General features: G+C 44.6%; 2 protein-coding genes across 3 annotated transcripts; both read right to left on the reverse strand.

Annotated features, from left to right (window-relative positions):
- Window positions 1–769: 769 nt before the first annotated feature.
- Window positions 770–26,999, reverse strand: LOC100274190 (uncharacterized). Of its 2 annotated transcripts, none has more exons than XR_004851764.1 (7): window positions 26,188–26,999; window positions 25,192–25,247; window positions 12,692–12,801; window positions 12,352–12,511; window positions 12,183–12,275; window positions 11,541–11,668; window positions 770–5,175 (listed from the first exon to the last, which is right to left on the reverse strand). XR_004851764.1 is itself a non-coding variant. In NM_001357783.1 (7 exons), exons 1-7 carry the CDS (start codon window positions 26,900–26,902, stop codon window positions 5,122–5,124), a joined length of 1,320 nt encoding a protein of 439 aa, NP_001344712.1. In that variant the 5' UTR covers window positions 26,903–26,941; the 3' UTR covers window positions 4,629–5,121. The 2 variants fall into 2 exon arrangements, 1 of the variants encoding a protein (NP_001344712.1); NM_001357783.1 differs by having other exon boundaries at window positions 4,629–5,175; window positions 11,541–11,672; window positions 26,188–26,941.
- LOC100502317 (uncharacterized) lies at window positions 771–2,124 on the reverse strand. Its single transcript, NM_001196795.1, has one exon. The coding sequence runs from the start codon at window positions 1,532–1,534 to the stop codon at window positions 1,082–1,084; it is 453 nt and encodes a 150-aa protein (NP_001183724.1). The 5' UTR covers window positions 1,535–2,124; the 3' UTR covers window positions 771–1,081.
- Window positions 27,000–27,174: the final 175 nt, after the last annotated feature.

Genomic DNA, 27,174 nt, shown 5'->3' on the forward strand with positions numbered 1-27,174 from the left:
TACATAATAGGCATACATCCAGCCTGGATCATCAGATTTGGGCTTCTTTTTGGATCTTTCAGTGGATCATATACATCACTTTGTATTTAAGAGCCAGTTGTAGATGCTTCCATGCTAAAATAAGTCATCTCCCCTCTAATATACTCTGCAATAATGGAATGCATATGCTTAGAACATAAAATCCTTTAACAAGCGAGCAACAGAGCTCTTTGGAGGTTATAGGTTAGTAGGCAGTAGGATTACTAGATTACCACCAGTAGTCTAGGAATGAACCAGCAAAGGATTTTGCTATGTGTGTTGTCCAGGCCAACACAAGAGGCAGATACAGGGAGTCGGCGTGTGCATACTATAGAGGATATCGGACGACGTTGGGAGAGGAGCAGCGAACGACACCGACAAAGGAGCAGTGGACCAGAGGAGCAGCAAACGACATTAGTGGCTAGCGGCGTTGATCGGCATGGACAACACAGGCGAGCAGCGCTAGGCGGCCCAACTAGAGTGGGCGAGTGGTAGTGGGAGCCTGAACCGATGGCACGGCTAGGCATTAGCGAACAGCGAGAGGTGACATCAGCCTGGAGTGGCGACGGTCGACCTGGAGCGCCCGCAGTCGTGCACAGGGGAGGAGCGTTTGACCTTAACTAGAATAAGACAGCGCCCTATAGGGCGCTATGCGATTCACATAAGCATGTGAAATTGTAATAAGAAAAAATCACTCAAATAGCACCATAATAATTTTTCACAAAAAGAAGCATAAAACAAAACATCAAAGTGGCTGCAAAAGTCTCTTTATATAACAATCTCCTACATCACATTTGCTTATGGTTTACATGTATGGTTACAGTGAACAATGAACTGCTACATATAAAACCAGTATCAATTTGTGAACCTTAAAATATGTAAAGGAACATATAAAAATCTTGATACTGTAATAACTATCTAACCAGCGACGTCCCCTCAGAAGGATTGCTGCTCTTTCATGGATCTAATGTCATACAGTTGCAAAATGAATTAGCAAATGGACCAAAATCAATAATTTACTGGCATCAAAAAACAAACTTATCGATCCTGGTTATAGGATGGATTAGGCCATCTCCATAGATAGTATAGAATTCTGGTTATAGAGTGCACACTGTAATCCGAAAATTCTTTGAAGAAGATAGAAAAATAAAAAGCACAAGCCACGGACCTTAATAATCTGATCCTTTGAGGCAGTCTGCACCCAGTTCCCATTTTGATTCCACTTCACACTACCATTCTTTGAATTTAGCCACGAATTTAGCAGAAATTGCAGCAGGATAAGCAGGTTTCGTAGGTGTAGGCAGTAGCGTGGGTATGGGATACCTTTTTTGGTTTGTGTAACCAGGCTGCCTATGCTATGCCTGGCCGGAGCAGTGGCCACCACTGTCGTCGGATGAGGAGAAGAGGGTTCCAGTTGCGGTGTGGGTCTCTTGGCCGAGGAGAAGAGGGTCCTCGGGCGGTTCTGGCTCCCACCTGTCCCCGTCAATCCGCAGTCAAGTCGGCAATCCCAGTCCATGCAAACACCGCTTCTTTCTCTTGCGTGCGCGGTCTGCGGTGTGGCTGGCTAGTGGCTGCGGCTTCCATCCGTCGTCTCCGTCCATCCGTCCCTGGCCGACTGCCTGCCTGCTGGCTAGGGCCAATGCCACAGGGAGCAGGATCACCAGCGGCAGCCGGCAGCGAGACGAGGCGGGTGCTATGCTGTCACAGCGATTAAAAGCAAAAGCGGCAGCAGGATGAGGAAAGCAGGGGAGATTGGGAGAAACACCTGGACACCGAGCGGTACCGCCCACTCCCAATCGCGCGGGGCCGTTTCCTCCCAGACCGCTGCGGCGTCGAAGCCGCAGCAGCAGCAGCCTCCTCCTCCTCGGCCTCCACGGCAGCCGCGACGACCACCGTCGCCTCCATCTCGGCCGCGTGCTCGGCCGCCTTCACCTGGAGAAACACAAGTTACACATATCAGCAGCACAAATACAGGAAGACGATGGAGCGGCGGACGGATTGAGAGGACGACGGTTCCATGGGGGACCGCAATCAGCGGCGAGGTCGTGAGGAAAAGGCAGGGCACGGTGGGAGGGAGGAAGCGAGGTCGAGAGGATGAGAGGGAAGTGGACAGCGGGCAAGAGAGGAGACGCTCAGAGCTTGATTGAAGAAAAAATCGGGTCCGGCCTACGTGCCACACGCGGACAGGTGTTCGAGCAAGGGCCACGAGCTAAATCGCGAAAAGACAGAGGGCCTTTATGCAAAAACGCGACCACGAAACGCGGGGAGCGCTTCAAACAGCTTCAGGTTTTAATAACTCTGATGGCTTGAGCGTGAGAGAGGGGCTGAGGTCGGGTAGGGCTGAACTGGACTGGATTGGGCCAAATTGCACAGGTGAGCAGTATACTAAAATACTAGAAACGCCACGTTTTACTGCATATAGCGTTTAAACGCCAAAATGTGAAGTTCAAATGACATAAAACAATGTTTTACGACAAATTGGAAAACGTTACAGCGTTTCACCACCTATATAGCGTTTTGTCGTTTAAACGACGTTTGAATGTCATTTTAACATCGTTTTAATAACCTTGAGAGCAACACCTTAAATAATACATTAGAAGACCCATTGAAGACTTAACAACATCATGCAAGAGACCAAGACACAAGACAGGAAAAGCCCCAACAAAGAAACATGAAGAAAAGAAGTTGGGCTAAAATTGGGTGCACCAGACCGGTCCTATGGTGCACCAGACCTGGCACTGAACTCGACACTCAGAGAGGGTCCAAAACACACCCGAGCCTCATTGCACACCGAACCAGTCCAATGCACACTGGTGGCACACCAAACTCAGAGGCTCAACGGTCAAGAATATATAGCTCCAACGGTCAAGTGACATGGGAAGCGCTGGACAAGTCTGGTGTACACTACTGACTCACTGGACGGGTTCGATGTGTTGTCAGAAGGCTGGCAACATCCAATGGGTAGCTAATATGGAAGGCACCAAATCTGGTCTAGTGTACACAGATGGTCAACCGGACCGGTCAGGTGTGATGCAGAAAAGTCTACTTCCTTCCAACGACTCTTTCAGTCTTGGGGCTCTATATATACCCACCTAATCGACTATTTGCAAGTGTGGAGAACCAAGAAACATAGTGGTGTGTTGAGACACAAATCCTTCAGCTCAAAACACCCAAGTGCTAAAAGAATCACTAGATGATTAGCGTAGGTGTTTTGCGAAGTGTTTAGGTTAGTTAGACCGCTTAATTGCGTTTGCTCTAGGTTATGCCTCGGTGATTAGAGCGAGGTTAGACACCCTCAAACCCACTGACGCTTGCGTGCATCGTTGTAATTGTACCAAGTGGGGCAAGAGTCTAGCGAGATCACACCAACCGTGTTTGTTGTGTGGTCGCCACTATTTACCGGAGAGAACGAGTCTCGTGATGTTTTGGCCGGAAGCTTGATAGTAAAGACGACGGGGAGCATTCGAGAGAGGCTAGAAGCGAAGCAACACTTACGCATGGAGAAGACTCGCAGCTATCTACGGAGTTACCTCACTACACCAAACTAGTGAACTTCCTAGAGGCAAATAACTTCCTACGGGCTTTTTGGAAACCGTAGGAAATAAATAACTTCCAAGAGGGGTTGTTGGATCTATAGCTAACTTCCTAGAGGACCCTAGGAAATTAAGCTACCTTCCGACCAAATTTTTCTGAGAGCTTAACTTCTAAGGGTTTAGCTAATTTCGAAGAGTTTAAGGCTAACTTTAGGCTCTAGAAAGTTAACCGGTTTGGTGTAGTGTATATCATGGTGCTTGCCCCACGCGTGTGCTTCCCTTGTGTAGGGGCACCAACGAGTATTAGTAAGAAGCTTGCACAATTATTAATACCTCGATAAAAATACCAAGACGACAACGGGAGTTTATATCTCTATCTTATTTAAGATTCCACATTTATATTACTTTCTTTAGTTGTATGTTTATCATTTCTAGCTTAGATTATATGCTAGTTGGTAGGACTGGAACTTAGATTGCATAACTTTATTTTACAAGATAGCAACATTTAGACAAAACCTTAGTTGTACTAGCTTGTCTAGTTATCCGCATATGTTTTGTCGGATCATGGGTTGGCTGGTGTGGCCCATACCCGACTCATGCCTAGTGTTACGTTGGTATGTGCCTCCCTATTGTACATGTTGGACTGGTTTTTTTAGATTGGATTGGATTTTTTAGCTTTGGGTCAGATTTTAGGTCAAAAATCATGGTCCACAGGACCACAATCATGGTCCACACTCAACCCATGGATTATTACGGGTCAAAAAAATATGACACATACCTACCTTTGTATTGGCTATTGGCTAGGTTAGGTTAGATCAGGTTTTTTCCGACCAAGTCAGATCTGGTCGAAGGGTCTACTTGTGTGCCTATACAACGATTTCTCAACAAAATCATACAACTCATCAGGAATTTCTCTTTGCTTCTGTAATCAATGGTAACCAGCAACAGCAGACTCCCAATACGACCACGAAATAATGACATATACAATATCATTTAATACAGCCTTTTCAGAAATAAGGGTTAAATAAAAAATATAAGAGAGATCTCTTTGCAAAGAGTCTCTCTACACTACACATTGTCTATTAACTATATTTATTATGTGATTAATATTGAAGACATCTCATTATATCATACAGTTTTTTAGCTCTTAAAAAACCAATTCTCATCGCACAGTTTTTGTAGCTCTTAAAATAACAATTCAAAGACTCAGGTTGTAGATGTCCTAACCAACTACAGCTGCAGAAGAGAACTCCCAATACGGCCATGATACTCCCAATACGGCCACGATATTAGGCATGGCGGTGGGCGCGTTTGGTGAGCAGAATCGATCATCTGAATATACGAGGTTTTGATGACATTGCACATATTAAAGAGCACCCCTCTATCAAATGCACATGAACGGAACAATTGATTCAGCATTTGTCTGGGGGGCCCGTGCAGATCTGTCCCTAAGATTCTGTTGAGAAGGGAATCTGCAGTATGCTTGATTCTTGTCTTGGTAGCATACTGCATAATGCATGTTAAGAAAGTAGGAATACCAAAACTGCGTCAGGGGCTTCAAAGCCTTCATCTATGGTTGACGAATGGGCATTGCAAATCCTTCTGTATTCTCATTTGGCAAACTCTGCATAAGTCAGGACAATAATAAGATAAAATGGTGTCTAGAGTTTTTAATAGAACTTGTGCAATTGGTGTCTAAGTTTTTAATAGAGACGTGCATTGGCGTGGGACAGACGAAGAGGTCTTCTAACCACAACCTAAAATTCGCTCCCACGAAGAGTCACTCAAGACATCAGGGATTCAGGGCTACTCATCACCTAACCAACCAACTCAACTAGAGACAATTTCATAAATTTAAATATATATAGTATGAGTGGTCTAGTTTTGTTCATAAAAATCTCAGAAACACAAATATAAAATCGGTTCGATGATTAAATCTTTTAATTAGAAGATATAACAAAAAAACAAACTAAAAACGATTATTGGTTTTCGTGTCCTGCATGAGCAAGGGTTGTATGCCGCATGCATGCACGCGTACGCGCGAGGCCTGCTGCCAAATATGTGTGCGTGCATGTGACATGAGTTAAATGTATGAGCAGCCCTAAACTTGTCAAGCAATACTATTTAGGTCCACGAACTTTAAAAATTCATTTTTAGGTCCCTGAACTTGTTAAGTGGCACAATGCAGTGGTTGGCATAGTCCCAAAAATAGAATTGTGATGCACCATTTGTATAAGTTTAGGGGTGTGTACATCACTTAAAAAGTTCAATGACCTAGAAATGCATTTTCAAAGTTGATCAACCTAAGAGCATCCACTGACAAGTTCAGTATATATATAGACACATATATACATGGTATCATTTGCCTAGGTTTAGCCTTTCGCTTCTTGACGGCTGCTATGGCTAGCAACCCTCCTGCGCTACCACTGTCGCTGCTTCTAGCGTAGCCGCCAACATGTACACAATCGTCGTTGCTGCTCTCCAACAGGGTGATGTTGCTCGCCTTGCCAAGGAGCGCGAGTGCATGGCCTAGGCCGCCTAGCCTAGGCAAAGCGCGATGATAGCATCCACGCCGCCCTCGATCGCATCTGAGCCACCTCCGAACGACACCAACCTTGATGAGGACAACCTCAAGAACGACGCATCCACCGCCGATGCACCAGACATCCACAACGCCCTTCTTCGTGAAAAGTCGTCGCCCCTCAATCTTAGGTCGTCGCACTCAATCTCCATAGTACATATAGGTTATTGTCATGCAGCACATTCATGTGTTCATGCCTCTCGTCCTCGACGTTCTATGCCTGCTGGCAAGAGGCGTTCCACCTCGCCATTGGTCGATAGTCCCTTGAGGGCCATGTCCTCTAGACCGTTTCTACCCGACTCCCCTAGGTCCACATGGATTGCGTCGTGTGAACGTGGATCGTCAACACCATCTCCAATGATCTTGTCAATGTTGTCATTGGGCGTGGCACCTCCACTCACGCCGCCTCGCTTGACCTCGAGTCAATTATTCAGCAATTGGCCAATCGCAAAACTCGTGTCGTCTTCCTCAATGTCGCCCATCGCACCTTCACCCAAGGGGACCTCACAATCACCAACTACTGCCATAAGCTCAAAGGCATGGTTGACGCCCTTTGTGACCTCGGCGAGCCAGTCTCCAACCACAGCCTCGTCCTCAATGTCCTCTATAGTCTCAACAGTTGTTTTGAAGTTATCGTGCTTCATCTTTATCGTCGATGCCCCTTCCTTTCTTTTTTGCAGGCGCACAACAACCTCCACCTTGAAGAGCTCACCATGGAATTTTGAGTTCTTACTCTCCTTCATTGACCCTATGATGGCTCCTCTAGTGGCATCATGTTTTTCCTTCGACATGACTCCCCAGCGACTCTTGTACACAACCACGTGCAACCAAGGCCACATCTGGGGCACATGGGCCTCCTGTGTCTACTGCTCCTCGCCTGGGCTTAGCGCGATCGCCTCCACGTCCCAAAGATTGCAGTCCTCCACCAAGGCAACAAAGACTGAAGACTGAGATGATGTCCTGACTGAGATGTTGTCCTCTACCCAAGGCTGCAGCAAAGACATGCAAAAGACTGATATTGCAGTCCTCCACAAGAGGCCACAAGGCTTATTCCATCAGACTTCGCCCAACACAGCAAAACCCTTTGATGGTTGTCGACGTCTATGACCGCCACTTCTCCAACGTGAGTTGTGAAGGCCATGACGAAGATCGCATCATGAGAAAGTTCACCGCTCACTGGACAGGCAGGCAAGGCCTGGATACGGATTGCGGGAGGCCTTAGGCTTGGATCTCAAGCAAAGAGTGTCCACACTTAGAAATAGCGTCGAAGAGATGTAAGCGATGGGCCACCTGTTGTGGGGGCATCAGTCGGCATCGTGCACTCTATTACACTAAACAAGGTACAGAAATGGGTGCATGTAATACTTGGACTGTAACAACCTCAAATTAAAGTGTTGTACTAAAGGGCAAACAAGTACTTTAGGGGGGCTACCCCTTCGTTACCCTACTACCCCTGTCCGAATGGGGTGAGGGGACGGTTGACAAGACATTTGTGAACCACTGTTTCCCAATTTGTCTCGTTGTTTTGCCCTATTTGTTCCTCTTGTTTGGTTCCCACCTGTTAGAATTCAACATTTGTGCCTCCCAAGAAGATGAACACCCAATCACAGCATGCTTCGAAGTTCGCGACGACGAAGGCAGTCGTCTTTGACAACACCCCAAAAGCAAAGGTTACCTTCGCCGATCAAAGTCAAACAATAAAGGCGAAGGCAGCCTTCATTGTCCAACCAGCAGGAGTGAGCCCCCCTCCCTAGACCGCAATGAGCCATCAAACAATCCAATCCCCAAAGGAAGTGTCCACATAAACAGCTCAGGGGGGGCTCGTCACACCCTTTTCAACCCCTAAAGCCACCCTTACACAGCCAAAATCTAGCCCAACCTATCAAGAGGCCAACCATCCAATCCTCAGCCAGACGAGGACCAATCCATGTCTTCTTTCCTTAGGCCCACGATCTCAGTCTAGGATCGACACAAGAGGCCAATGCCTTCCCATCCCAACGTCAAGAAGGACCACACAAGTTACCCAGATGAAGAGGATCTCGACGTCAATAATGAAAAACAACTGCTCCAGAGCCTTCGTATGAGAAATGAACACCTACAAAAGCATAAAGAGGCCCTAGCAGCCAAAAGACACCGCACTCAAGTCCAAGCAGAACTACAACGCCTAATTAAAGAAAAAAAGACACCGCACTCAAGTCCAAGTACATCATGAGTTACCAGATGGCAGTTGTTGGAGATGTGCCTTTGCCAAAGGTCCTCAAATTAACAAACCTCAGTTATCTTCATGTTTGTTTTAGGATAGTGGCCTTCATCACAGTATTGTCCCGCAGGCTAAAGGAGCGAGTAGAAGCTTTGACATCGGTGATTAGCTGAAGCACCTAAGAGCATCTGAAGTAGATAGCAAGGAGACGAAGAAAGAATCAAGCAATGTGTGCTATGCGTCACCTAAGAGGAAAAAACAGTGACACCCTTAGTGAACTCTTATATATAGGACTTTAGGTCATAAGTGTAATTTCATACGAAGCTATACGCCATGTTTCCCTTACAAATAGGAGTACAATGCCCATGAAAGGGGGGTCTTTTTGGATAGCTCGAGGCACACATTTCTTCTCGACTTGCTCAACATCTGAAGCTGTGAAGTATGTTCATTCTTTGTTCACCTTCGGACATTCCGAAGGAAGTTGGTAAAAAAGTACAATAAAAGGAATGAGAAGAAATTGAATCTATGTTTTGATTTATCATCTACTTATGTTTGTTTATTACCTTCTCCCTCTGACTTGTCTTTTTCCCACGAGAGAATCAAAGGGGGAAGGGATTATGTTATTTTAATTGTGTTGCCCTGTTTTGTTTCCCTTTTGGAATCTTAACAGATAACCAACATAAGTGGCTTCACCAGGAGGGAACGATAATGCAACAATGAAGTCTTTCATCATAGCACTAGAAGGCCTAGCATTGACATGGTACTCAAGATTGCCACCCCTATCCATTGACTCGTGGCGGGCCCTTCAAAATAAATTCCTCCTTAACTTCCAAGGCTACCAGCCAGACACCAATGCCCTCGCATAATTGCCTCTGCAAGCAGCAAGAGAAAGAAAGTCTTTGAGATTACTACAATAAATTCCTCCTGCTCAAGTCACAACTGCCATCGATCGAAGACCACATCGCAGTCTATTACGCCATCAGCGACCTTCGAGCACGACACTTATACAGTCACTGCACCAAGGACCCACCCGTCACTCCAAGAGTTGTACCAGCTCTTCAAAAGAATTGCATGCTCTGAGGAGTTGCACTACAGAAAGCTAGAAACACAGCGGAAGCCAAAGGACACTCCGCAAGCCAACAGCGATCCTGGACAAGAAACCAGCAGCCGCAATACCGCCAACAACCCCAAATCAATAGCATCACTCATCACCAGCAACCTAGCTAAGGGACGCCTTGCAACCAAGAGCATACCAAGCACTCAACAAGGGGGGCGAGGGCCGACAAAGGCAGCGACAGAGGATCCAAACAAGAGCGAAGGTCATATTGTGTCTTCCATGGAGAGGACGTCGGGCATTCAACTAGGGATTGCCCCGTCACCAAAGAGGCCAAGGAAAGAATGGCCAGATCAATTCCAGACTAGCCGACAAAGACCATCGCCCACACTTCATACCAACAGCAATCCCCCTCACTACCAAAACACACAACCTTACCCTCATTTCCCCCAAACTACCACCCCAGCTATCCCACCAAGAAAGGATCCAACTCCACCCTCCCCCTCAAATCATACACCCCCACCTCCCAAAGATGAAGGTCACTTCCAACAATCGACAGTTCACGGCATAATAAACATGATATCTGGCGGGTCTAGCATAGACTTCGAAAATAAAAGGCAACGAAAAGACTTACAAAAGGGTCAATCATGTTGTAGTCACCGGACCAGTGATACAAACAAGATGTCGCATGTCCTCCTAACCTTCGATACAAGGGACACGAATCTTTGAAGTGCCCCACATGTAGACGTCATGGTCATCAAATGCAACATAGCAAGATGGCATATGCACAAAGTCCTAGCCAACAGCAGTAGCCAGGCAGATATCATCTTTCTGCATGCCTTTGATCACACGGGATCAACCACAACAATTGCAGCAAGCCGAGAACCGCTATACGGCTTCAGCGGAAGTGCCACCCTTCCCATGGCAAAATAACACTTCTATTATTCTTCGGCGTCACCCCCAATGCCCAGGACCAATCTTGATAGCCACCATCGATGGTCACCGCCTTCAATAAGAAAGTCCTCAGCTGGACCTCACCACGGTCAAGCTCGTCAGCGCCAAGCTACAAAAGTCCTCGTTGCCATAGTGACCACGGGACCTGTCGTGCGGCTCACTAACAAGTAACAATGAACATTGTCACTAGCATTGGTCCTGCTCTCTAGCGCCAGTCAGAACAATATCACCTGCTAGGTCAAGGCAATCCTAGACACAGCGCCATAGCCCCAATGTGCAGGACTCGGCATGGGTGATCGCCATCTGCAAGAAGCTAGCGCAAGAGCATGCTAAGGTGACGGCTAGCCCCTAGGCATGCATGTTCGTGTACCAAGTGCCCAAGTGCTTCTGCGATGGTGATGAGTGCGCCTACATGCTGCAAGTGCTCATCGGTCCACTCCACCATGGCAGGCGCCGCCTGTGAGAGATCGGCCACAACAAGTGGCATGCACTACACCAAGTGCTCAAGCACAGGTACCATGATGTCACCACCTACTTCAGCGTCGTGTGTGTGCTGGATGATCAGTTGCGCTCATGCTGCGGGGGTCAAGCTACCATAGTGGGGAGCAATGACCAAGCAGAGTATCTCGTACGAGTATCTTGTGTTGGATGGTACCTTCATGCCAGAGCTATTCTGTGGCACCCTAGATGGTGGGAAGGGCTTCATCGACGACTAGGGGTAATCATGGCACAACCCCATCTTCACCATATGCGGGGCCATGCACATTGTGCACATCGGCATGATCATGCTCAAGAACCAGATATCGTTGTTCATGCTCGACCTCCTACTTGGGTTCCAACTCAGCAAACCAGAGCGGACCAGATATGTTGTCCGTGCTTGACCTCCTACACTTTGTACATATAGGAGACTATTACAGTAGTCATTACCACTTTATTGGGGATTTGTATTGGGGAATGACTAGAGATGCTCTCAGGGCATGTTTGGTTTGCACCCTTGCCTAGTAGTCGCAGCTAGGCAAGCAGATCCGACCCAATCAAACGCCTTGAGTTGCTGCCTAGCCAAATGTGCTTTCCAGGGTAGGAAGCAAACAGACCCTTTTAGTCACTAGCATAGGGCAGTATCTGCACTTTGTACATCTTTATATCCAGCCCTTCACATAACAATAGATCTAAGTTGCATTCCTAACAGAAACTACTTACCAGACCAAGAGCCTGTGCAGCTGTTTTTAAGTTACCAGCAGTACAAACGCTCCTGTATAGATATAGAAGGTGAACCCTCTCGGCAACATGCAAATTCTTTTCTAGTCCAGCAGCCACCATTTCCATCTCTGCCTGTAGGAAACAATAAAATGTGATTACGTTTGTATGGATAATCATACAGTAACAAAACCGAATGCATACATGATGTTGGGTTTCTTCAGACAAATAACCATCTTGAGTACACGTTATAACTATATGCTCTCAGCTAAGTACCAGGGAAACTATTTAAAATAGGCATGAGAAAAATATCAATCAAACTGGCACAAAAAATCTAAGCATTATATGAGGGCATGAGGCATCACCTGCTGCTCTAGGCCCCCAGGTCTAAACATGCTACGTCCTAGCTCAGGCGCACAGGACATAAACAACTTACCTGGACTTGCTTCCTAGCTTTAAATAAGAAAGAATTAACATTGCCTAATAGTTATATACTCCTACGCAGGTCCAGATGCGCAATTTTGAACGCACACAGTTCAACCAGCACATCAAGACACACAGTACGTGAAGGGGTGAAAATTGAATTAAATGCAGAACAATTGTAATTCCAAAGGACAAGTTTCGAGCTTAAACGAAATGACATACAGAATTGTCCTCTGGAGGAAATATGTAATGAATTCTACAAATCTTCACGAGTTCATCCAGTGCTTCTGGCCGTTTTCCTTGAATCTCTAGAGCCTAGGGACAAAAAAAACATGGAATCAACATTGCAAGAACATGGACTCTCCACAGCTATGTATAGATAAATGCATACCCAGCATTGCAAGAAGCATGTCCGTGTACGAGTAGCAACTGATGCACATACAAGAGTGGCAGCACGAAACTTGTCTAATCCAATATTGCTAGCAAGGCCGGCGAGAAAATCCCTTGGATCCTCACCATTAAGTTTTGCTGCACCGATGTCTTTTGCTGCTCTTTATTAAGAACAAAATATCAACGAGTCCAGATCAAGGATGGCAATTGTAAAATAAGAACAGCATGTACAAAGAAATACATAAAATTAAAAAAAATGTCTGACAGCAGAAATTTACAAATAGCTGATGAACAGAGTAACTGAAGGCAAAACAAATTCTTTGAACAAAAGCTATAAATACCTGCTGCAATCATCTAAAACAAAGTTCACTGCTGCTCTGTAGAAAGAATCACGAGCATTTTCAGTATCAAAGCAGACCTTTACCCCCGATATCTTGCATAATTGCCGAAGCTGCATACCAAAGCATGATTACACAATGTCGACAAGCATATGGAATAAATTGCAGCACCAATCCAAAATAAATTCAGGTATACCAAAGATTGTGAAACTTGCGGCCTATTTGGCAACAATATTTCTCACAACCATAGTTTTACAGTACTATAGTTTGCAATTGTCATGACAATATCGTAGTTTCGGGCAGCTCGAAAAATACCATGGTTTTGACTTTTTTTTTTCGAATACGCAGGAGGGCTGCGTATCATTAAATTAAAGTAGAGGGAAAAAGGGCCTATGGCCCGGGATGGTTTTGACTTTTGAAAAACATTGTTTAGATACAACATTTTAAACCATGGTATTAGGTAAAAGCTAGCCATATCATGAAAACTTTGGGTTGGAGTGGAGTTTACAATACTCCAAAAATACCATGGCATCTAGAATAACATGGTTTTGAAAACATAGTTTTCAGGAATGCAACCAAACACCTTATGGCATAAAATATTATGGTATTGCTAAAAACCATGGTATTGCCTAGACACTGTAAAAATACATTATTCCCAAACAGGCCCTTATATGTTTGGTTTATTTACCCAAATAAAGCATAAATATGTTCAGAAATGAAAGGGAAATAGGCCTAAAATCATTTCCACACTTGTTTTGGTAATTGACGACCATCACAACCATTCGAGACACTAGTTTGCTAAGTTATAAATTCAGGTACTCAGAAAATACTCCAAGAAAGATCAACTCTCAAAACAGCATATCACGGACCATCCGCGGCTCTATTATGGACTGTCTGGGACTGGGATGTATCCCGGATAGGAACTTTTTCAAAATATCACATGTACTTCGAATCATCCGGGCCCTCCTGGCGGACTGTTCGCGACACCTCAATGAACTTCGGACGGGAACTATACCAAATGCACATTCCTACTATGGACCGTCCGAAAGATATGTGAATATTGTCTGGCACCAAGTGCGGATCGCCCGGCCTCATGCGCGGACCGTCCGTCCGTTGAGAATCAATCCAACCCGAAGGTGCCGAGTTCGGTAAAATGAATTATAGCGTCCACGCGGACAGTCCGGAGGCACGATCGGACCGTTTGCGTCAGACTTTATCTGACATCTGATGACGCATTTAATGCGATTATAGCCGTTGATATAGCCATTGTAACTGACTGTTGCGATCCAACCGTTGATCTTGCAAGGGCGGACCGTCCAAACCAGGCCCGCGGACTGTCCGCGTGTGGCAGAAAGGTGGCAACGGTTAGGTGGTGGTTGAGGGCTATAAATACCACCCCCCCTTCAAGGGAATCCAAACTTCCACAACTTTCATTCAAGCCACACTCAAAAGCCTCAAAACTACTCCAAGTGTCATAATTGTAATTTGTAATCTTCAGTAATTAGCGTCTTGGAGAGACTCTAGAGAGAGTGTGATCTTCTGTTTTCTTATTGCTCTTCTTGCTTGGTTTTCTTGATCGTGCTTTCTTCCTCTCCCGTCTAATTCTCATTGACTTCTAAAGCTAGCAAGAGACAACTAAGTGTGTGGTGATCCTTGCAGGGTCCAAGTAACCCTCGTGATTAAGAAGAAACACTCAATTGGTCTAAGTGACCGTTTGAGAGAAGAAAAGGGTTGAAAGAGACCCGTCCTATGTGGACTCAACGGGGAGTAGGTTCTTCGGAACCAAACCTCAAGAAACAAATCGCTCGTGTTCATTGTGTTAATCTTTGCTTTGCGATTTGGTTCTTCCTCTCCCCTCTCTCTTGTTCTCTTGCTTGCATTTGATCTCATATCAATTCGAGTTGCACCCAAGTAATTTTGCAATCATTAGTGCAACTCTTGGCAAGAGAACACCTCTCCCGCACTCCGATTGACTTTATACTCGCTCTAACGCTAACCCGGGATTGAAGTTTGTGTTTAAGTTTACAAATTTCAGATTTCGCTTATTCACCCCCTCCCCCCCCCCACCTAGGTGACTTTCAAGAACCATGGCTAAACATATAACATCACAATCTGCAATTGTTAGGTTCATTGTGTAATGAAAGGAATAAACAACTCCTTAAGATTGTATCACTGCACTGAATGAAGGTTATGATGGATGTATCATTGATAAGTTTATGGTCACATAAGGGGGAACAAGTAACTTCATTTAGGTTTGAAGTTTCATGCTAATTGCTTCGAAGTCCTAGGATTTCACATCTAGTTGGTAGCTTCTTCCATGTGTTTCACCTCAACTTCTAGATTGGAACTGGAGAAAGATGAAACTCACAGGTGGGTCGGAAGCTCATCAAAACTCAAAACACATTTCACCTCAGTCCCAATCAGTTTGCAGCTCTACGTCCACTCGCCTTTAGCAACTGTCGTGGGCATTAAGAGATGGACCATGACCTTTACCCTTTATTATTGTTAACGTATTGTGTGTCTTATCATTGTAATGGGCCTTGGCCATGTACTTGGCTATATATTAATACATCCCCTGTCCAATTAGGGTTAGGGTTTTCCAATTATATCATGGTATCAAGCCCCAATCCCTCCCTCTCTTCCCTAACTCAGTCGTCGACCTCTCTATACCACTGGCAGCACCAGTCGCCCCCTTCTCCCCCACATGGATGCCGCCACCTGGGCAGCCATCACCGTTGGTGTGGCCGCCTCCGGCACCGCCCCCTCCCGCGCCGGGTGCCGCGACTGCCTCAGGCGCGGCCACGCAGCACCTTCCTATGCACGGTGATGGATCCCCTGCCACCCGTGCGACCGTCCGCCCCGACGGCACTGCCGACTGCATCCACGCCATCCCCTAGCTGGGCGCGCGTCTGCCCTCGCCCCCAAGGGCGCCACCGCCCGCCCCACCCACCCTCTCGCAACTCCGTTCCTCTCCGCGGACAATGCGCCCCCACCGTCGCCATGTCCTCTGCCCGCAAGCCGAGAACCGACCACCATCCGGCTTTCTTCCCAAACCCCGGCGACGCCTACTGTCGCTGACGCTTCCCATGGCGGCTCTGAGCAGTCACACAGCACTTCCTCCGTCCTGGTGCCTCCTCCCCCCTCTCGGTCCGCACCTCCCACCAACCCGGCGCCGCCCAGCGCGCTTCCCCTCCCCTCATCCTGGGCGGCAGTGACTGCTTCAGCATGCACCTTTACCATCGGCATCGTTACCTTTGACTCTAGACTCTTCTGCCACAACTCCAGTTTCCTATTTACTCCTACTCGGTTTTCATCAACTAGCACTACATCGTCCAGAAAAAACATACACCAAGGGATATCCCCTTGTATGTCCCTCGTGACCTCATCCATCACCAAGGAAAATAGATAAGGGCTCAAAGTTGACCTTTCATTTAGTCCTACTCCTATTGTAGTCAGGGAGTCGTCAAACCCCATCATTTGTTCAAACACTAGTCACAACATTGTTGTACATGTCCTTAATGGGTTCAACTTACTTCGTTGGAACTTTATGTTTGTCCAAAGGCCCCCCCCCACATACTATTCTTTGATATTTTGTTATAAACTTTCTTCAAGTCAATGAAAATCATGTGTAGGTCCTTTTGATCCATATACTACTCCATCACTTGTCTTATTAAAAAAATTGCTTACGTGGTTGATCTTTCGGACATGAAACTAAATTGGCTAATAGAGATCCTCTTATTTCTCTCAGACGATACTCGATAACTCTCCCATAACTTCATAATGTGGCTCATCAACTTAATTCCCCAATAATTGGTACAACTTTGAATATCTCCCTGATTCTTGTTGATCAGTACAAATATACTTCTTCACTCATCTATAGCTATGTCTAGGAGGCATCTCCACGCCTCAATTGGGATACCATCAAGGCCCATCGCCTTACACCCTTTAATCCTTTTCAATGGCTCTCTAAACTGGTCAGATTCTTGGATCCTACACAAAGCGCTTATTGGTGTCATCAAAAGAGTCGTCCAACTGAAACGTTGTGTCTCATTCTCCCCATTGAACAATTTGTCAAAATACTCTCGCCATCTATGTCTAATCTCACCCTCCATCACTAAGATGTGCTCCATTTCATACTTAATGCACTTAACTTGATTGAAGTCCATTGCTTTTCTCTCACGGATCCTAGCCATCCTATATATGTCCTTCTCTCCTTCCTTTGTACTCGAACGTTGGTAAAGATCCTCGTACCCTTTGCCACACTTAGAGGTCGCTTTGCGGTCTTCTTTGCTATCTTTGTACTTCTTTATGTTGTCCACACTCTTATCATGGTGCATATATCTATAGCATCCTTTCTTCTCCTTGATATTCATTTGTACTTCCTCGTTCCACTACCAAGTATCTTTAGCTTCACCTCCACTCCCTTTGGTTCGTCCACGCACCTCTGAGGCCACCTTCCAAATGCAAGTTCCCATCTTCTCCAAGATGTCGCTAGGTTTTAAAGTCAACTCTAGTCACCTGAGCATTGATAAGGTGACTAATCGCGATAAGTTGTTGATTTGCTCGATTAGTCGAGCCTAGTCGACTTATAGTCGTCCACCTATAACAGGACCATATGTGTGTGTAGTTGTAGCAGTATCATAGGTTCAAAATTCAAATGCAAGTCATAAGATTAAATATAGGACAGAAGGGCACTCCATTGCAAATAGCATTTCCTCCACTTGTTTTCTCGTTGTGCCAGAACTTGGTACTTCTCTTGCATCACCAGCTTCCTATTATCCCTCTTCTACATCCTCCTCTTCATTATCTAACACCACCATCTTATTCCTTGCATTCTTCTTGAAATAATCTACCATCTTCTGCCTAACCACTTCAGGCGCTCTTGGGCACTTCCATATATTACCAAACCCTCCAACAAGATGTTGTTTGAACCTTTTGATTCTTGCTGGTACTTCTTGGCAAAAAATATGCTGCATCATCTCCTCCTTTGCAATACCTGGCCAAAATCCACAATTCAACCCTAGGTCTAAAGGTCGAGCCTTTCTCTTAATATCCTTAGCCATCTCAACCATTTATGTGAGTAGCATAGCAATTGCTTTATCTTTTATGGAAGAACCAGTTGCAACATTATATGAAGCTGATGCAACTGATTCACGCTCGAGAATGGGGGCAATAGAGCAAGGGTAGCGTTGAGCAGGGCGCACGCCGCGTACAGATGCTGACGGCTACATTGTTGCGTATCCAAGCTTCCAGGTAGAGCAAAACAATGTATTCCTACTACTAATTAAGCATGGACTGTGGGCGCCTGGCGCTTCCATGGCTCCGCCTCGCTATCACTGCCATACTGGCCCTACTAATAACCTTGCGTCCCATCTCGCCTGCCCCGCACACCAATCAAACACCGGCCACCACACCTCGCCTTGCATACCCCGCAACGGCGACTGCAGAATCCCCTCCACCCGGCCATGCCCACACCACGCCTCGAATCCGCGATCTCCAACCACGGACGCCATCAACGCCCCCAATCCCATGCCCCAGAAGCCCTTTCGCGGCTGCCTCATAATCCCTTTCGCGACTGCCGCAGAATCCAATCCAACGCCATCAGCGCCCACCATGGAAGCCCGTCCGCGGTTGCCGCTCCAATCCCTTCCGCGGATGCCGCATAATCCCAATTGACGTAATCAGCGCCCCGTCTGCGGTTGGTTGCCGCAGATTCACCATCAACGTTCATCGTTCCATCCTCCCGTCCGCGGTTGGTTGCCGCAGAATCGCATCCGAAGTAATCATGCTCTCGACCATGCCCTGCCTCGAATCCGGGATCTCCAGGATCTCTAATCCCAGACGCCATCAGCATCCGCCACCAGCGCCCGCCATCACCAATTTGGAAACACCGGTGGAGGGGATTTTGCGGCAACCAACCACGGACGGGAGATCCACACCATTTTGCCAATGACACCGCAGATCCAGTCACACCAATATTAAAATGATGGCAGCCCCTATCATCATCCGCTCATCCTCTTCTCACCCTCCTAAACGTCCAGTTCCTGTGTTCGCGTCATCCCTTTCATCCGGTAGTTCCCGTGTGTGCTCCTTCCCTTTCATCCGTCTGCGCGCCTTCACTCTCATCTGGTGAGTCCCGATTACATCACAATCCTTCTTTTTGTTGTGTGTCTGTGTGAAAATTGGAGATGTGTGAGTTGCAGTGTGTCGATGGCACCTTTTAATTTTATAGATTATGGATTGCATTGTTAAGTTTAATAGATGTTGCACTGATCTGCCATGACTTGTTGCACTGATCTGCCATGTATCATGAAATGTGATCCCATACGTGCCATATTTCCTCCACACATGATTATTGTGTAGTTGAGGTTTAATCTGTTACAAAAATAAATTAAAGTTTCCAGTAATACACATGCTCTATCCAAAGTTTTTTCTCATGTTACTCTTCAATTTCAACGTTAAAATGATGTGCAGGGCATCTGAATATTACACAAACACATATAACTCCCTACTGTAAAAGATCTGCAGAGCTTTCTTAACGATGTACAAATAAACTTTCTCTATTCATAGTGTTTTTGTCTGGAATTATGAGAGATAAGCACTTCCATTTGCACTTCAGCTGATGTTCAATTGATCTGAAGTTCTGAACAATACTAAAAATTAATTAGTAGTTCTTTTGAATACTACACAGACACGCATGATTATCATAGTGTTTTTGCCTGGTATTATGAGAGATAAGCACTTCCACTTGCACTTCAGCTGATGTTCAATTGATCTGAACAATACTAAAAATTAATTAGTAGTTCATCTGAATACTACACAGATACGCATGATTATCATAGTGTTTTTGCTTGGTATTATGAGAGATAAGCACTTCCACTTGCACTTCAGCTGATGTTCAATTGATCTGAACAATACTAAAAATTAATTAGTAGTTCATCTGAATACTACACAGATACACATGATTATCACAATGTTTTTGCTTGGTATTATGAGAGATAAGCACTTCCACTTGCACTTCAGCTGATGTTCAATTGATGTGAACAATACTAAAAATTAATTAGTAGTTCATCTGAATACTACACAGACACGCATCAACATTCATAGTGTTTTTGCCTGGTATTATGAGAGATAAGCACTTCCATTTGCACTTCAGCTGATGTTCAATTGATCTGAACAATACTAAAAATTAATTAGTAGTTCATCTGAATGCTACACAGACATGCATGATTATCATAGTGTTTTTGCCTGGTATTATGAGAGATAAGCACTTCCACTTGCACTTCAGCTGATGTTCAATTGATCTGAACAATACTAAAAAATAATTAGTAGTTCATCTGAATACTACACAGACACGCATCAACGTTCATAGTGTTTTTGCCTGGTATTATGAGAGATAAGCACTTCCGTTTGCACTTCAGCTGATGTTCAATTGATCTGAACAATACTAAAAATTAATTAGTAGTTCATCTGAATGCTACACAGACACACATGATTATCATAGTGTTTTTGCCTGGTATTATAAGAGATAAGCACTTCCATTTGCATTTCAACTGATGTTCAATTGATATGAACAATACTAAAAATTAATTAGTATGTCATCTGAATACTACACATACACACATGATTATCATAGTGTTTTTGCCTGGTATTATGAGAGATAAGCACTTCCATTTGCATTTCAGCTGATGTTCAATTGATCTGAACACTACTAAAAATTAATTAGTAGTTCATCTGAATACTACACAGACACGCATGATTATTAAGTCTGTGTACTTCAAGTTTCCAATTTCACACGCATGATTTATGTGTAGTTGAGGTTTAATCTGTTACAAAATTAAATTATGGCTTTTAGTAGTGGTTGCTCACGCAAGTAGTAGTTTGTAGAAATACACTTCAATTAATTTATAGTCTTTTGGTCTGGTACTCTTCCAATTCACCGTTACAATGGTGTTCAGATCATCTGAATACTACACAAACATATTTAAGTTACTACTGAAATAGATCTGCAATGCTTTTTTATTTTTATTTTCAAAACTACTTACATAAACCCACCGGTTTCATTTTTTGTTCCATGTATGTCTATTTAATAGGTTTACTCTCAATGGTTCACTAAAATCTTGTTCAGTGCATTCTGAATCTAGGTTCAGTTCAATTATGTACATTTCTATTTATTGGTTATGTTAGAATATCGTTTGAGGTGGCGAACATTGTTCAAAAACAGTAGTCTTTGAGCGTAAACCTGAATTTACAAATTAACTCGTATATAGAGGTTTGTTTAAATTAAGAATAAACTCCATACATATTAATCTTTGTAGTATGTGCAAGTGTGGATGGTCCTTTTAGTATCAGTCCTGTCGGTCGATGTGAACTGGCCTCCATCTGATTGCTTATGATGATCGGTGATTTAAAATCTTGGAGATAAGGCTAGATGAGGTTTTTTAGTTCAATTTCGCCTAATGATGTTTTTAGTTCAATTTTAAATTTACTAACAGAATGATAAAAATGTTGTACTAACCAATTGTTTGGCATGATTTTGTTTTGACGGGATAAAGCAGTTTAAAGTATGTTTAGCATACATCATCTTTGGAAGTTTGGTTTTGGATACTTGTTAATTCTCCTTTACATAAGTTCTTAGACCAAGTCATTCTCTCTTTTGTTAAGTTCAGTAATATACATTGCAGGCTATGATGCAGCCCCTAAATCAGTTCCTCCATTTCAGATGAAAGAAATACTTGGTGATTATGATGCTATTCATGTGAGACGTGGTGATCTATTGAAGAATAGGAAAGATAGATTTGGTATTGAACGGAGCCTTCATCCTCATCTAGACAGAGACACCCGACCTGAGTACATTATAAAAAGAATTGCACAATGGATTCCACCAGGTCGAACTTTATTCATTGCATCAAACGAAAGAACTCCAGGCTTCTTTTCCCCTCTGTCAGACAGGTACTGTCTGCACTATTTTCTCATTTCTCTGTCCAACTAGAATTTCTGGTGTTATTTAAATTAGCATCTATTTTCCTGTTGCATCCTAATGCATTGCAGTGCACTTCTGGGTAAGTGCACTTGGAAAGCTGTTCTCATTCTTGTTATTATTAAGGATTACTTAAAGAAATTAAATTTATATTTCTGTTCACTTTCCATTTTGCCATGGTTAAACATTTCTTAGCAATAAGATGTTTTGTTGTGGCTGGTCATGTCAGTTCTTCAATCTGTATGCCGATTAAATCTTATTCAGGTTTCTACCTCCATGTGTGCTTACCTAAAGTGTTTGATCATTCATTTGGCAACAATTCAGGTACAAGTTAGCGTACTCGTCCAACTTTAGTAGCATATTGGAGCCAATAATTGAGAATAACTATCGGTTATTCATGGTAGAGAGGCTAATGATGCAAGGAGCAAAGACATTTATCAAGACAATGTGAGAATTTGACAGTGATTTAACCCTTTGTGATGATCCCAAAAAGAACACCAAAGTCTGGCAAAAGCCAGTATATACAGATGATTGACGTTAGTTGGTCGTCAAATATAATGCAGACTTGCAGAACTCACTCTTTTAGCAACCTGATGGCCTGACATGGACAACTGATTAAACCTGAAGCTGGCATTGTAGTGTTTGCTGTTATTGCAGAAGCCATCTAAAATCAGCCAACAGTGGTGGACACTACACCTACGGTTCATTTCAGTGCATCTGTTCATACTACCACGTGTACTTATAATCTGGAAAAAGCCAAAAGTCGTGACCTTTTTTTTCATAATTTTACAATTAAGAAGTAGTTCACAACTTACAAGAGAAGATTTGTTTGCAGATTTAGAATGCATATACATGTCACATCCTTCTGTACAGCATGTGTAAGAATGAACCATCACTGTGAGGCTTATGTGTGGAGAATATCAGTAATTGTTATTATCTTTTAATTCGTATGGGTGTGTAAGAAACAACCTGCACAGTGTGGAGAATATCATGAATTGGTTGTTATCTTCTTTTAATTTTATATCTGTACAGAGTACTGGCGAATGGCGATCAAGGCCCCATGCAACAATTGAGAATCGAGACAATCAAAATATGTCACCTCAGGATCCACCCCTTGTTGCACTGAGGGGGCTCTTCCAGCGGGCTAATTGTGATGAACTGCGAGCACTACTTAGTTTGCTGATGAGCAATAGAATTCTTGGCGACAATTCTAGGCAGCAGGCTTGCCAAATCCTTGATGAGGAGATTGCGAAGCAATGGCACTGACCAGCGTAAATACAGGATGTTGTACTAACCAATTGTTTAGCATGATTTTGTTTTGACGGGATAAAGCAGTTTTAAAGCTTGCTTCTTCCGTTGCCCTTGTGCCCATTCTTTTCATTCTTGTGACCATACCCAATTATGTAAGAATTGCTACCTTATTGAGTGATATAAGAGGTGCCTCATCTACTACTACAGGGTTGCAAATCATGATCCTTGTTTTTTCTTGATCAGTTATTGCAAGTGGTGTCAAGAAGCATGAGGCTACAGCTGCATCACCTATAAGGAAGTCAAAAGTAAGAGGCACATGCATTTGTAATGGCATCATAATGTTCTTTATTCCCATTTCATTATGGTTCATCACTATTTCTGAATAGTTGTGGCTGATTGTTATGTTGCCCAATGACAAGGGTGAGCAACGTATTACCAGCTTCTGCCGTAGCAATATTTGATGAGGCACCCCTAGCCCTCCAGTCACCACTTCATTCCTTCCATTGATGTCAATACCAGTCCTTGAGTAACTTCGACTCTTGCATTAGGAACCACTTCACCAATACGCTCTCGCATTAGGAACCACTTCATCAGCACGTTGTTGTCATGTAGCCCTCGCATTAGGAACCACTTCATCAGCACGGTGTTGTCATGTAGCCCGAAGCTTTTTAGGAACCACTTGATCAGTACGTTGCCCGTGAACTTACATGCAACCTATGAAGCATAATGAAATTAAATAGTTGTGACCTCACCACATAAGAATCCAACTAGGTATATGCTCGTGCGTTGCTATGATAAAACACATTGATATGTAAAAAATATCGTGTTTTATAATATTGACTCCGTAGCAACGCACGGGCATATACCTAGTTATACCTTTAAAGATAGTGGGATGGCCCATAGAAAAGAGACCGGATACTGGCCCAAAATGGACAAAATTAGTCAGTTATAACTCTAGTTGGATGACTGATCATAATTAGTCAGCGACTAGGACAACTAATCGCTTCCTAGTCGCCCTAGTCGAGTCGACCCTGATCGAGCATGCTCCAGCGATAAGGTCGACTAATCGTGATTAGTCGGATGACTTTAAAACCTATCGCTTCCTTCCAAGTGCCCTCTTTGATGACCCTTTCCTTGAAGACTTCTGATGTATCACCTTTTAGTTTCCACCACTTTATTCTCGCAAACTTGGCGTGTTTATCCCTACGGGCACGCACCTAAAAACAGATCACCACCACAAACTTATGTTGAGAGACAACAGCCTCCGAGTATCACCTTGCAATCCAAGCATGCATTTATCCTCTCTTCTTGTGAGGACAAAGCCAATCTAACTAGAGCGTTGGCCACTATTGTAGGTCACTAAATGGGATTCTCTTCTTAAAGGAAGTGTTGGCTATGGTGATTCCGTGATTGGCGACCAATATAGCCCCTTGTACTTTTCTACATTTCATGGTACTCAATGCGGGTGCACGCGTGACTATAGGGGCCAACACTAGCACTGTGCAGCAACCTCAAGTGCCATATAGCCTAAGTCGTGTGCCAGTATGCTATGTCAAGGTTGTAATGTCGCCCACAGCACATGTAATGCGATGTGCCCAAGACTTATCCATTAAGCTATGGCCAAGGTATAGTTTCCAAGGCTTTAGAAGTGGAGTCCATCCCTCGGGTTTGTACTACGCCCAGTGGGCCTACAACATCCTTTTGCCCCAAGACAGGATTGGGTTTAGCCAACCTGAGTCCTCGACTCCTCCAGGGGGTCCCTGAGCCTTGAATGGCATGGGCCCCGACTATTAGAATACGGGCTCAAGAACTTCAGGGACCTGAGTAGCTTAGCATGTGTTCGAGGGCTGGTCTTGCACTGAGCATCCTATACACTATCCCGAGGCACAAGGGCCCCGACAGCCTACACCACCAGGTGTCCCGAGGCGCGAGGGGCCCTGAGAGGCTACACCATTAGACGTGGGGCCCCAAGGACCTACACCGTCAGGTGCCTCGAGCGCGAGGGGGCCCAGGGGCTTATGTTTGCATGTCACGGGATGCGGTCCTAAAGACTTAATTTAGAGGAGACCCCCATATAAACCGACTCAGAGTCAAGGCCAAAGGAGGTCCCCAAGCCATGGGGCCCCGAGAGTAGGATCCCCCCTGAAGTCAGTCTCCTGAGACAGGATCCTTGAGCACGTCTTGGCAATAGCTGAGTCCCCAAACGTTGATAGAAATCATTCAAACATATGAAAAATCATAGCACCAATGTTAAGAAGGAAAAGGTACTAACTTGAATTGCATCATCATATCTGTAATCCCTCCCCATGACTCTACTATCAATTATTGCTGACACAAAAAAAAGGTTTACAAATTTCAGTAATAGCAACATGTAATTCTACGCAATGATAAAGGACAATCTACTTTACTTCCCAAAGGAAAAGGGTAAATATGTTATATGTACCTATAATTTTGGTTCGCCGATTGAGTATATTAACATATATGGAGAACAATAGTAACATCCCGCACTGCAAGTATGAAGTGGGTAACTTGACTTCGAATACAGTACAAGAAGGTTTCTCCTTTTTTGTTTAACATTTGAACTATGTATATAGTACACTGATAGAGATAACAAGATTCGTATGCAATTTTATTCACGTGCCAAATTTTAGTCATTGTTATATTTCTAGCAAAACTGTAAGAACAATTACAATTTCAAGGGAATAATCATGACAAGAGCAAAGTTATCATTCAAATTTCGAAGAATATAATATCAGCTAGTTTTAAGTTGCTATTAAAGAATGACAAATGCAAGTTGTAGGAACAAATAAAATGTGTTACAAGGAAATCATCCTCCAAATGTCACATTTCTGTTAATTCCCGGAAATACTAAATCTATTAGAACTTCAAAGGAAAAGACATTTTCAAGAGCAAATTCTGCGAAGTATATAAACAAAACTAACCTCTGTACCATTTAAAATCTCCTAGTTTTATATAATAATATAATGTTGTAGTGGCATTATGTTGATGCTATTCGAACTTGAATGAGAGCAAACAGAACCAATGTTACCACACTGAGAACCCCCATTTATATACTATCAATAACAGCATCAGCATGCATACGAGCTCAAATTATTGGGCTTTTGAAATACAAACCCAATTTGCAAATAATTTTATACCCAAAAAACAGTGAAAGGTTAAAAAATAAAAGATGTACCAGACTGGTGCATTTGGGCAACACATTCAGAATTACGCCAGCAACCTAGAATTGAAATTTACAGGCATTCACCTCGGACCAATCTGTTTGCCATTCTTGCCCACTTCTCCATCTCTGGCCCAGGTTCCATCACCGTCGCTCCAACATTGGGCCACCAGTCTGGCAACTTAGCTTGTGAGTACCCCCTCCAGACCTCCTTTGCTGGCTCTGCGACACGACTGGTCCGAGCTGCCTCCTTAGGCGGCGACGACACAGCAACCACCACCTCCTTCCCTCCCAAGCTGCGGTCCCTCCTTCGCACAACCGCCCTGCCGCCTTCACCCCACAATCCCCTCCTCAAACCCCGCCGCTGCCACGCCCGTAAGACCATCCCCAGCAGCAATCGCGCCGCGATGGCGCAGGCGAGCAAGAAGAGGAGTGCTCCGGTGAGGTAGCGCAGCGACGAGCGGCGGAAGGTTAGGACGACGCGGTCTCCGCTGACCTCGCGCACCGCCGAGCGTAGGTCGCGGTAGGCGGCGTCGGCCTCGGTGCCGAGGCGGTGGATCTTTAGCTCCACGAGGCGGCGCAGGCGCCAGAGCTCCGCTTCGAGTGCGCCGAATCCATCGTCGGGGTGGGCGACCTGGTCGACCTTGCCTCGGGAGCGATCGGGACTAGGTTTTACACCGCGAAAACGGCGTGCAAAAGCTATCGTCGTGGTGGAGGCAGGTCGGTGGCCACGAGGGATATGGGAGTTGAGGAAGGATGGGGGAGATGGCGAGAAGGTGACGGTGGCGGTGGCTGCGGCCATCGACAGTCTTACGGCGACGGCGGAGGCGACGGAAAGAGCAGGGAAATTTGTTTTTTTTTCGCTTGTGGTTGCTTTTAGCAAAGGGAACGTATTATGTGCTCATGGAGCTCTTGTGCTCATATGAGCACTTTAAATCTGGTGCCTTCATTTCTCATCCAGGGGTGAGGGCAGCAGTGGCACACAGAAGAGACACGGCGCAGGTGGTCAAGGGTGACACACAGAAGAAACTAGAAAATGTAAATATTAAACTCTATAAATAACATTTGTAGTCA

Source organism: Zea mays, chromosome 8, assembly GCF_902167145.1.
Source record: "Zea mays cultivar B73 chromosome 8, Zm-B73-REFERENCE-NAM-5.0, whole genome shotgun sequence".
Taxonomy (NCBI): Eukaryota; Viridiplantae; Streptophyta; class Magnoliopsida; order Poales; family Poaceae; genus Zea; species Zea mays.